Genomic DNA, 12,500 nt, shown 5'->3' on the forward strand with positions numbered 1-12,500 from the left:
CATATGCTGGAATAATTGGTGGTTCATTCCGCTGTGGCAACCCCTGATGAATAAAGGGACTGAGCTGAAGGAAAGTGAATGAGTGAAAGTCACTTTGTCAGATTTTATAAGTGAATCCAGGCTTGACAGTAAATAAATATATAAGCAAATCAAGAGTGTTTAATCTTCTTTTATATAAATATTCTTTGCATTATGAAAATAATTACAGTGACATGGATCTCCTGATGATCACTGTCATGTGTTTAGATGTATGTAATTCTCTCAGTTATTCATTCTTTCATTTTCCAAGGATTTAGTCCCTTTATTAATCAGTGGTCAGCACAGCGGAATGAACCACCAACTATTCCAGCTGCTGTTTTACACAGCAGATGCCCTTCCAGCTGCAACCCAGTACTGGGAAATTCTCTCAGTTATTATAAATAATATTTTGTACAATTTAATATTTGTACACTGTAATAATGTGTAAATATTTGACTTTGTAAGCAGCGTAGACAAGATTGAGTGGCATTACAGTAAGTTGTTGCTGTAAAAACCCTTTGAAATGTCTAACAGTGGATATGGGTGTGAGGGAGAGTTTATGTTTGTGTGTGTCTGAGTTGTGTGTGTATTTATTTGTGTGTGTGTGTGTGTGTGTGTGTGTGTGTGTGTGTGTGTGTGTGTGTGTGTGTGTGTGTGTGTGAGAGAGATAGAAAGTGTGTATTTATGAAAAAGTGAGTGTGTGTGTGTTTGTGTGTAAGAGAAAGAGTGTGTGCTGGACTCATGAATAATGCATCAATGGTCATTTATCTGCGCCGTGTGTGTGCGTGTGTGTGTGTGTTTGTGTGTGTGTGTGTGTGTGTGTGTGTAGCATCTGCTCTGGTATTTAATGTCTCTATTGGTGCTGTAGATCACGGTTTGTGTGTGTGCGTGCATGCATGTGTGTATGTGTGAGATAGAAAGTGTGTATTTATGAAAAATTGAGTGTGTGTGTGTGTGTGTGACAGAAAGAGAAAGGGTGTGTGTAAGAGAAAAAGTGTGAGTGTGTGCTGGACTCATGAATAATGCATCAATGGTCATTTATCTGCAGCGTGTGTGTGCGTGTGTGTGTGTGTGTGTGTGCGCGTAGCATCTGCTCTGGTGTTTAATGTCTCTACTCGTGCTGTAGATCAGGGTTTGTGTGTGAGTGTATGTGTGCGTGTGGCGTGCGTGTGGCGTGCGTGTGTGTGTGTGTGTGTGTGTGTGTGTGTGTGTGTGTGTGTGTGTGCATGTGTGTGTGCGTTTGTGTGCATGTGTGTGTGTGTGTGTGTGTCTGAGTGATGCGGAAGCTCTTTAACACACGCCTGCATCAGAGCAGCTGATTGGCTGAGAGCCACTGGCAGACACAGAGACCACGCCCACTAAAAGCAGACCCTGCACCTGTGATCTGTGTGTCTGAGTGCTGCACATTATAAAATTACACAGACACTCACACACACAAACACACACACACACACACACACACACACACACACACACTTACTAAATCACACTCATAGACAAACAATTGCTATCACTCACATACACACACACACACAGTTGAAATTTGTTGTGAGTGATCCTTTCTGTGTTGCTAGGGTGTTGCTATGCAGTTAATACAGTGTTGTGATCTTGTGTGGCTTGGTGGTTGTTTATAAAGTGTATTTGGGTGTTGCTAGGGTGTTGCTATGCAGTTAATAATGCTTGTTTTTGTTTATTTTAATGTGTTTTAGGTGGTTTTACACAAAGGGATTTACATATACATTGACTAATGGGGTTGCCAGGGGGTTGCTATGCACTCTTCAGACTCACACACTGCATGAGTGACAGCTGTCAGTCAAATTGCCGTGTTTGATCTTTAATATCAGAGCTGTTTGGCGAGACACTGACACACATCTCCGCATATTTCTTTCATATTTCAATCCTCCAGACGCCGCAGAAGCTCAAACGCATGCTGACATCCACACGAGCAAACACAGAGCGCTCAGCCTCGATCCGCGAGAGAAACATCTCCACACACTGTGAATCAAATCTGGATTATTAGCCAGTGTTGCTAATGAGTCACGGCTTTAATTAGAGGACAGAAGCTGAGTCTGCTGGAGGCTTTCAGTGCAGCTCTCAACATTTCATCAGATAGCAGCCGCTGTTTTGAAGATTGTTTTTACTGGGCTCTGAATGAAATGTGTGTGGTGTCGTCATGTTTGCCTGTGCAAAACCCACCATTATGATGCTAGCAACATTCAGCTGGTTGCCAAGGTGTTGCTAAGCGGTTACTAGGGTGTTCTAGGTTGTTAGTGGCTGGCAGTTTTTGATATACACTTACTGTCTGTAATCTTCTGTGTGATTCTTGCTGCTTTATCATGGTTGCCAGGGTGTTGCTATGTAGTTGTTAAGTTGACAGGGCTTTTTGTTTATTTGCATTATTATAGGTATGGCAAGATGTTTCATCCTTGTTGCTAAGGTGTCCTAAGGGGTTTCTAGTGTGTGTTTTGGGTGTTGCTTTGAATTTCATATTAAGTGTTCTTTAAGTGTTAAGTGTTTTTTAATTGGGTTACTAGGTGGTTGCTAGGGTGTTGCCCTGCATTTTTATGATATGTCTGAAAGCGTTAACTGTGTTAGATGTTGTTCTGTGTTAGATGGTTGCTAGGGTGTTGCAGCACAGTTGCTAGGGGGTTTTAGGTTGTTCCACAGTTGTTGTCAGGATGTTGCTATGCATGTGATGATGTGTGTTGTGCTTTTTTATTGTGTTACTTGGGGGTTGCTAGGGTGTTGCTATGCAGTTGCCAAGATGTTCTAGGTGGCTTTTAAGTGTATTCTCTTGTGGTTGCTAGGGCATTATTATGGATTGTAATGAAATGTGTTAAAGGGTTTAGTGTTTTTATTGTGTTACTAGGTGGTTTCTAGGGACTTGCTGTGAAGTTCCTAAAATGTTATATGTTGGTTCTAGTGAGTACCTTGTAGTTGCTGGTGTGTTGCTGTGCATTTGATAATATAATAATGTTGTGTTTTTATTGTGTCATTAGATAGTTGCTAGGGTGTTGCATTTCAGTTGCTAGGGGCGTCTAGGTGACTTAGTTTGTTCCTCGTTTGTTGCCAGGGTGTTGCTATGCCTTTGATGAAATGTGTTGTGCTTTTTTAGTGTATTACTAGATGGTTGCTAGGGTGTTGCAGTGCAATTGCTAAATGCTTCTAGGTGGCTTGTAGTATATTTATTTGTGGTTGCCAAGGTGTTGCTATTTCTTTGATAATGTGTGTTTTTTATTTTGTTATTATGTGGTTGCTAGGGTGTTGCTGTGCAGTGTTCTGGTTTATTTTTAGTGTTTGTCAGTTACAGAACCCTCAAAATGTCGTCTGAAGAGCATCTCACACACACACACACACACACACACATACACACACACACACACACACTGTTCAGCAGTGATTGTTCATTCAGCTCACGCAGGACAGTCTCAGATCACTCACACACACACACACACACACACACACACACACGCTCGAGTCTCAGTGGCGAATCTATATTTGTCCTCTTCCACAGAGAAATGAAAGAGGCATTCTAATGAAGGACAGGAAACGCAGCGTCTGGCTTCCTGTTTGCGGTGTTTGATGTGGCGTCAGATGTGATGAAGAGCTTTCATCTTCCTCACTTTCTCTTCTTTGATCTTTGCGTCTGTCTCCTACTGAAGATATAAAAACATCTCAGCTTCACCTTCCTCAGTCTTGCGTATCCCTTTTTTCCCATAATGCCCTGCATTAATATTAATGATCATGTAGATTCACCCATTATTATGCGCATATGCAGATCTGCACCCGGGAGGGAAATATTATGAATATTAAATTAAGCTTATCTGATGCTATTTTGAACAAACCTTTTATTGAGATGTAACGAAATCGTGATGATATAATACTCCCCAATCACATTTATGACTTTGTTTTCATTGTAAAGAGCCCCTATTGTTATACTGTGGTATTGCGGGTCTCCAACAACAGGCTGATCTGCATGCAAGGTCAAAAACACTTTCATTACAACTTATGACACACAATTAAACCCATATTTTGCAAAATATGGCAACAATTTAAATCACACGTACATGTTCTGCTCCGGAGGAAGAAGAAAGTGCTCCAAGTGAACTGTAACAGTTACTGGCAAAGTCCCTGTCAAAGTCTGACAGTCCCACACATGATAGTCTCTGCTGGCCGGCGAGTCCCGTGCTGCAGTGTAGGTTATTGTTTCAGTCATCAGAGAAATGACAGGAACACACAGCACACGGTCGGCAATACTGTGGTGTTGTGAAAATGAACTTTAACCCTTTATTCCCCTCAGCCGAATCTCCATCTGTCAGTGATCGTCATCTTCAGTCATGATCAGTCTCGTGATCCCCCGCGCCTCCGCTAGTGTCTGAAGGGAAAGGCGCATTCATGTTTTACCAAATCTGGAACTACATATTTGGTGATGTACTGTGTCGACGTCGACGCGTTCGAGCTAAAGATCTGAACTCAACTCGATTCATTCGACTCTGAGTCGGCTATTTTACTAGTGAATCAGTAGTTTGAAACATGCTGCATGTTCAGATTGAACCCTCAGCTGCATGTGTTCATTCACTCAGAGCTGTGCTGCACACTGCATGAAGATCCTTCTCAAAAACACAAAATAGGGGCTCTTTAAAGGAAAAACAGCGGCAATGACAAATAAAAACAACAACAATGCAATACAAAAAAAAAGAAAACAATGCACAGGTTATTTTAATTAGTAACAGGTTATTCCAGATAATTCAACATTAGGAAGGAATACAGTTGAAAGCAGAAGTGTACATACACTAAAAAAAGAAATATAAACATTTTTTTAAATGTCTGCTGGTAAATCACTAAACGTTTACTATTTAAGGTCTGTCAGGATTACCTAAATCATTTACATTTGCTAAACGCCAGAATAATGAGACAATTTGTTATTATTTTCTAGACAGTCAGAAGTTTACACACATTTCCTTGGTATTGTTTAGCTTTGCTTTTAAACTGTATAACTCTGGTCAGATGTTTGGGTCTCCTTCCACAAGCTTCTCACAGTAGTTTGCAGGAGTTTTGGCTCATTCCTCCTGCAGAATTGCTGTAACTGAGTCAGATTTGTAGGCTGTCTTGCTCACACAAGCTTTTTCAGCTCCGCCCACACATTCTCTATAGGATTGAGATCAGGGCTTTGTGATGGCCACTCCAAAACATTCACTCTGTTGTCCTTAAAGCACATGTGAACTCATTTGGCAGTGTGCTTAGGGTCATGGACTGTCTGGAAGAGCCATTTGTGGCCATGTTGTAATGTCCTGGCTGATGTGTTGAGATGTTGCTTCAGTATTTCTCCATAATGTTCTGTCTTCATGATGCCATCTCTGCTGTGAAGTGGACCAGTCCCTCCTGCAGCCCCACAACATGATGCTGCCGCCCCCATACTGCACAGTTGGGATGGTGTTCTAGGCTTGTGCGCTTTCCCCTTTGTCCTCCAAATGTAACACTGCTCATTATGGTCAAACAGTTCAATCTCAGCTCCATCAGAGCACAGGACATGTCTCCACACATCAGTCTGTTCCCAGTGTCATTCAGCTAATGGTAATCTGGCTTTGTTGTTGATTCTGGCTTGTTGATTTTCTCATGTTGTCACTCAAGGAAGCAGTGTGTTTGAGCTTTTCCTTCAATACTATTCTACAGTTGTGCCTCACATTAACTCAAATGTTGTCAATCAGCCAATCAGAAACCTTCAAAACCCTGACATCATCATCTGAGCTTTTCCAGAGGCAGAATAATCTTATTGTGTGTAAACTTGACTTTCAAGAAGAGTTAGAACCATTTCTCAAACAATCTCTCTCTCATTATTCTGCTATTAAGCAGAACAGAAACACATGTGATCATCCTCACTTTCCTAAACGAGAAACAGTTCAGTCACATTAACAGCTGACCTTTTTAAATGGTGATGTGCCTTTTTATAGTGTATATAGTCTTCTGCTTTCTACTGTATTTGAAGTTATCATCTGATTGTATTTTTATACACATATTCATATTTGTCTTCATATTGAAAGGTCAGTTTAAAGTGAAAAAATTAAAATGCATTTTTTTATTAGTAATGCAATATGAATTTAATATTATCATCATCTAAAATGCACTGAACAGTTATATAGTTATGATATATTGTTATAAAAACTGCTGTTATTATAATCTTTACATGTTTGGGCTAAATCTTAAACTTCTCTTATGGTGTGACCGTCTCAAGTGACCATCATAAAATACAGCTCTTAAAGTAAATAAAATAAAATCATTAATAAATACCTCGGATCTGTTCTTACAAGTGGTTATTTTAGTAAATGTCAATAATTTTGTCATGCACTTCTCTTAAAACACGTAGAAACTTGATGGGTTTTGAGACTGAAAGCCATCTCGTCTGCTGTGACACTATATGCTAATTTTAAATCAGGCAATTACACAGACAACTTTAATTAGTTGAGGGACCTCATTCATGACCTGCACAGCTTCAGTTTTATCTCTCAGAATTAAGAAAGAATAAGAAAAATGCTTGGAAGTGTGAACTTACAGTAAATCAACACTCTGCTATAGACATCTAATAACAGACACAGACACACTCATTTCTTTTCCCTTCGCCATGATGACAGCACATATTATTAGACTAGATGATCTTCAAGACACTAGTGTTCAACTGTAAAGGCTTCACTACACTGTAAACCCTAATGCTGTAACTAATTAATTGAATTGAGTTCTATTAACTTAAATCATTAAAATTCGTTTATCTTAATTAACCTTGATGAGTATTTAGAACTTTTTCTTATTTTTGAGTTTGAAAAAATTTAATCTTTCAAGTAAGGTGAACAATTCTGCTGGGTTTAATTTATACAAAATGTCTCTTTAAAGTTTCATTAACTCAAAATCTGTCAGCCCAATGATTTTGCGTCTGACGTCATCCAGGTTCACGTACGTGCTCATGCTTCATTCGTTTTTTTCAAGATGGCGGATCGGCCTCGCTTCACACTACAGTAAGTAAAATATTTACAAATCCAAGAAATATTAAATGTATGTTTTAATTAAGATAATCACAGTAACAGTTCAATGTAATGTAGAGTTAATCAGGGTGCGTTTACATGTCGTACATTACAGAAAACATGTTTAGCCTCACTTGTTGCTAACTAACGTTAACATTACTGTTTAAAAAGTTAGAATCAGTGCAACGTTAGCGTTAGTTGTAATGTGTTAACTCTGAATTTTAACAGAGTGTGATAAAGACAAAAATATTTAAAATCGGCAGATTACATTTTTCAAAAAAATTTAAATCTTGGCGCGAGTATGCCTTTTCTCAGCCTGTGCTGAAGTTGTCATGGAGACGCGCGCTCTCACAACCGCATGTCATGGCGCTGCGCTGAACTCCATCCAGTATGTGAATGTGGTATTATCTTCGCGATCTGTAGGCACTTCGGAAACGAAAGGCGCAAGAAACGTGACGTTAATCATAACTCAAATGATCTCCGCCTAAACACTAAACGGTATTTTCTGATGACGCGCAAAAACGTAGTCTCAAAACTTAACTCTGTCACACGCAGCTTGTTGCTTGCTGATCCATGTATGAGGATAGCCTGACGGAGAACATTTAAGCTGCGCTCCTCACCTGAGCAGGTACAGAACAGAGCTTCATTTTACACTACCACATTGAGGTAAAGTTGGTTTTATATTCATACATTCATTTAGTAACAACTTGTGACTCGCTCCATAAATTGTTTACCATGGTACTTTGTCTATTTGTTCTGAAATCACATGCAAGTATGACATGAAAACAACATTACACTAAATGCACTATATTTTTTTGACTGGACAATGTTGTACTTTGAAAGTCATTGGCTGCTAATATGATTTCACCATTAAGAATATGCAAAAATTACCTTTCTGAAATTATATTATTAGGGAGAAAGTCTGAATGTGTAAATATAAAACTAACTTTACCTCAATCACCAGCACTGATCAACACTTTATATTTCCTCGCGCTTAAGATGACATCTTTGCATATCAATGATCACCTGATTAATGCGATCAGTTAAATGAGTTTAAATGTCATTTAGGTCAAATGTATTTTAATGGTATGATAAAAGTTTTTTTTTTTTCAGTCTATTTTTTTAAATGTTTACTCTGGAGAAAATATAAACAGCCTAAAAAACAAAGTATGCATATCTATAACACATTAATACAAAATTATGTTATTAAATAAAATAATAACAAAACAAAATATTCAAGACGTGCTAAACAAGACATAGTTTTCTGATGTGCAAATTTTGTAGCTTAAAATATATTTATATCTTAAAAATATAAATATTTTAGTCTATAGATATTTACATCATTAGACAATAAGGTAAGTTTTGTTATTTCTAGCTTTTAAAATCAGGCCTTAAATTTCTTTGTCGTCATATTCAGTTTTAGAAATTTCAAAACTGTTTAAATTAAATCTGTGTTCATCGAATCAAAGCAACTAATATGATAATCAGCTATATTGCTAACCGTTTTGGAGGTTAACGTTAGACATCATGCAATTGTACTACTTCCACTCTCAGCTAAATGACACTGTGACTTTTTGTACATACAGAATTGTAGGTCGGGTGTTGCTGACTACAGATAGGTTCTTAAATGGAGGCATGTGAAAGGTGGGTAAAATATTTATTTTGTACTACTATGCCTGGCATATCCAGATAAAATAAATATTACAGTGTATTTATCAATGATACTTTTGCAGCAAGGAAAGTGAAACTTCAGCTAGACCTTGAGTTCAGTTTACAACATGAAGATCCTGCTTTCAACATCTGATCAACACCTGATTTTCATCTGAGGTAAAAAATAGATAAGTAAATGAAACATAATAATAATATTAATACATTTTTTCTAGAATTGTATATTTTGTGGTGTGGGTTTGTTTTATGAAATTCTCTCTTGTTTCTTTTTGCTGTTTGCAGAGTACCAACATGTTACAAATGAGAATTTTCCCCACAAATTCTTTGCAAAACTGGACCACCACCTATTTAATTTGATGACAATTTTAAGGCAAACAGCATCCAAAACTGGCAAGACAGCAGATACCCTGGCTAATCTTTTAAAGGTTTATGATGAGCAGGTATGTTTGGGGTCACGTGTTAAAGTATACATTAAAATATAATTTGAATTATTATTATTTTTTTAATTTTTAAAAAATTGATTCTTGATTTCCAGGAACTGAATGATGTCAGTTCATGACGGACTACTGTTATCAGAGGTCTTTTGGTCTTGCTGCGTGAGCGTGACTTAAGATTCTTTAGGAACACCATGGTAAGACTTCATTCATTCTTTTCACAATTAGGCATGTTTAATGAAAAGATGAAAGTTTTGAAAACTTTTACTTAATAACATATTTGTAATCAAGAATAGTTGATGAATCATATAATATTGGCTCAGTCATTTTGATACTGTCCTTACATTAATATCCTTGAATTATATTTTTAGATTGATAATCCTGCTGACTGAAGATGCTTTATTGGCCCTGCATTCACTGAGGGTCTCTGTTGTCCTGAAGAATGAATTGGACACCACCCACAGCACACTTCCAGACCTTTCTTGTCTTGTATGGATTAATGCAGTGGTTCTCAAACTGTGGTACGTGTACCACTAGTGGTACGCAGGATCCTTCTAGTGGTACATGGAGGAATGAAATATGTCATGTACATGCTACACACATTTCAAAATTTATCAAAAATTATGTATATAATATGCCACATATGACATATAGCCTATGTTTCTGAGGTAATCTGCCACGTTTTTTAACTGTGCAGAGTTGTAGCTCCTTTACTGGGCCTACCACGCTACTGTATTTCAATACTGCTCATTTTGGTGGTACTTGGACAGACCATTTTTTTCTAAGGTGGTACTTGATGAAAAAAGTTTGAGAACCACTGGATTAATGTATGCTCTTCACATAATATATAGTAAAGGACTTTGAACTTGTGCAAAAAGTTTTGCTTGTCATGGATGATGGAAAATAAAAAGTCTCGTAGCATGGAAACCTTAAAGAATGAGTTGATGTAGAGCTTTTTTTTTTTTAACTTAATAAAGACTGTCTCTGGGGTAGTAACTTCAAAACATTTATTTACCTTTAATTGGTAAGTATGCATTTTATTATATATAGGGATAGTTTGTCCAAATGTAAAATTCTGTCATTTACTAACTCTTCACTTGTCCCAAACCTGCTTGAATTTCTTGCTTCTGTTAAACACAAAAGTTAAGTAAAGCTGACAACCTGTAACCACTGACTTTCTAATAGGAAAACAAATACTGTGGAAATCGGTGGTTACAGGTCTCAGCTTTTTTTTTTTTTTTTCAACAGAAGAAAGAAACTCAAACAGGTTTGGAATAAGTAAATGACAGAATCATAGTTCAACCAAGACTGAATATATATATATATATATATATATATATATATATATATATATATATATTGTAACGAGCGCACACATGCCACGTCGCCCTGGTCGCTAATTCAACCCAGCTGGACCATCATCAACACAGGATCGTTCACAGCTGGATGTCATCAAGTGGAGAGGCATATAAACCAAGCCCACGCAAGGAGAAGATGAGCTTCATTCACCCAATGACTCCATGCGCTAACGCTTGTCTCTGTCTCTCCACAGCAGACTCCAGCTCGTGACAATCCCACATCCGACTACTCACTGTCCTTCACTTACTTCCTGGAGCACCAGAGCACCTCACCTTGAAGAAGAGCACCGTTTACACCCCATTCACGTTGTAAATAAAGCACCCTCTGGGGACTTGTCTGTAAACTTATCCAACTGTGTCGCTGTTTTCCCTCTGCTTCGCTACTATATATATATATATATATATATATATATATATATATATATATATATATATATATATATATATATATATATATATATATAATCTGCTCTCCGTTAAACAGAAATTGGGGGAAAAATAAATGGGGGCGAATAATTCTGACTTCAACGATATATATATATATATATATATATATACAGTTTCTGTGTAGTTTACACTAAACGAGTCACTTCACAGAATGTGCACTTATTATTTTTTTTAACGAATGCCTTAAGAGTAAGTTTTACACTTATTAATGTATTATTAAATTTTATCAAACTTATAGTTGTTTTTTCTTGAAGCTCTTATGTCTGATATCATATTTACATTGTGAGTAATTTTTATTAATTTCAGAATAGTGTTCATTTTCAATCTCTTTATGTCTAATAGTTTTTATCGTTTTAAGACATTTGTAATTGCATAGGAGACAAATTTGAAAGTACTGTTGGACATTTTTTCTTTAACAATAAATGTCTAAAATGGTATTGTCTGTGTGTTTTAAATTACAGATTTATTTTGACAGATTTATGGGGTTTAAAGATTAAAATAATGGCTAATTTTATTTGTGAAACTGACGATGGAGAAGTTAATTTTAAAAAATGCTATCAAAATGTATGAGCTGGGTGACAAAGTATGTAAAGGTGAGATAAATAATTAAAAATAAGTTAATTGCTATTAAAATGTATGAGCTGGGTGATTTAAGTATTTAAAGTTGAAAGAAATTAAAGCAATTAAGTTAATTGGTATTAAAATGTATGAGCTGGGTGACTAAGTATTTAAAGTTTGGAAAAATTAAAACAATTAAGTTAATTGCAATTAAAACGTATAAGCTGAGTAACTTGGGTATTTTAAGTTAGGTGAAGTGTCTTGCATGAGTACAACAAACTCAAAACTTAATGTTTCTGTTTACTTAAAATAGATAATTTCATAACTTAAAAAATTTGACGTAACTGATTACCTCAAATTTTTTGAGTTTTGTCAACTTATTCGGGATTACAGTGTAGGGTAATTAGGGTAAAGTTAGCGTAATAATATTGACCTTAAAATGGCTTAAAAACTGCTTTATTCTAGCCAAAATAAAACAAATCAGAAGATATTCTCACAAATATTAGAGGAAACACTGTGCATATTTCTCTTCGTTCCATTAAGCATCACTTGGCAAGTGTGGATTGTTGTTGTCTTCAGCTGTGTTGATTATGGTCTGCTCTGCTCACAGTTTGATCTGAAATGACGACAGAGCCAGAGGGTAAAGCAGAGCAGCAGGGGGCGTGTGCGGCTCCGCCCCATTCAGCCCCGCCCCTCGATAACCAGCTTCCTCCTGCCGCCGCCCACAGCACACCTGTGAAGAAGGATCAGGTAACATCTGCACCTCTCTCCACCTCAACACTGTCAGATGGCTGAAATCAACACAGACAGACATGATGATTGTCAGTATGATCTACAGTAAATCATTTCTCTGTGATTCTCCAGCAGCCTTATGATGGTTTCTGATATTTTTGTTGCAATTATTGCTGAAGAGTTTATCCTGGTATATACGCTTTGATATCACTGTATTTTTGTCATTATTTTTTCGGGGTTGTCACCTTTATTGGATAGGACAGTAGAGAGTA

The 12,500-nt window shown here is 37.0% G+C and overlaps 1 protein-coding gene across 51 annotated transcripts in view; it reads left to right on the forward strand.

Annotated features, from left to right (window-relative positions):
* epb41l3a (erythrocyte membrane protein band 4.1-like 3a) overlaps positions 1–12,500 on the forward strand; it is a 62,224-nt gene that overhangs the window by 16,235 nt on the left and 33,489 nt on the right. For 35 of the 51 annotated variants that reach the window (XM_073940294.1, XM_073940301.1, XM_073940306.1 and 32 more), the window contains 1 exon segment: positions 12,107–12,246. In XM_073940294.1, the coding sequence (XP_073796395.1) occupies positions 12,118–12,246 (129 nt within the window). In that variant the 5' untranslated portion in view covers positions 12,107–12,117. 51 annotated transcript variants of the gene reach the window in all.

Source organism: Danio rerio, chromosome 24, assembly GCF_049306965.1.
Source record: "Danio rerio strain Tuebingen ecotype United States chromosome 24, GRCz12tu, whole genome shotgun sequence".
In the NCBI taxonomy this organism is placed as follows: domain Eukaryota; kingdom Metazoa; phylum Chordata; class Actinopteri; order Cypriniformes; family Danionidae; genus Danio; species Danio rerio.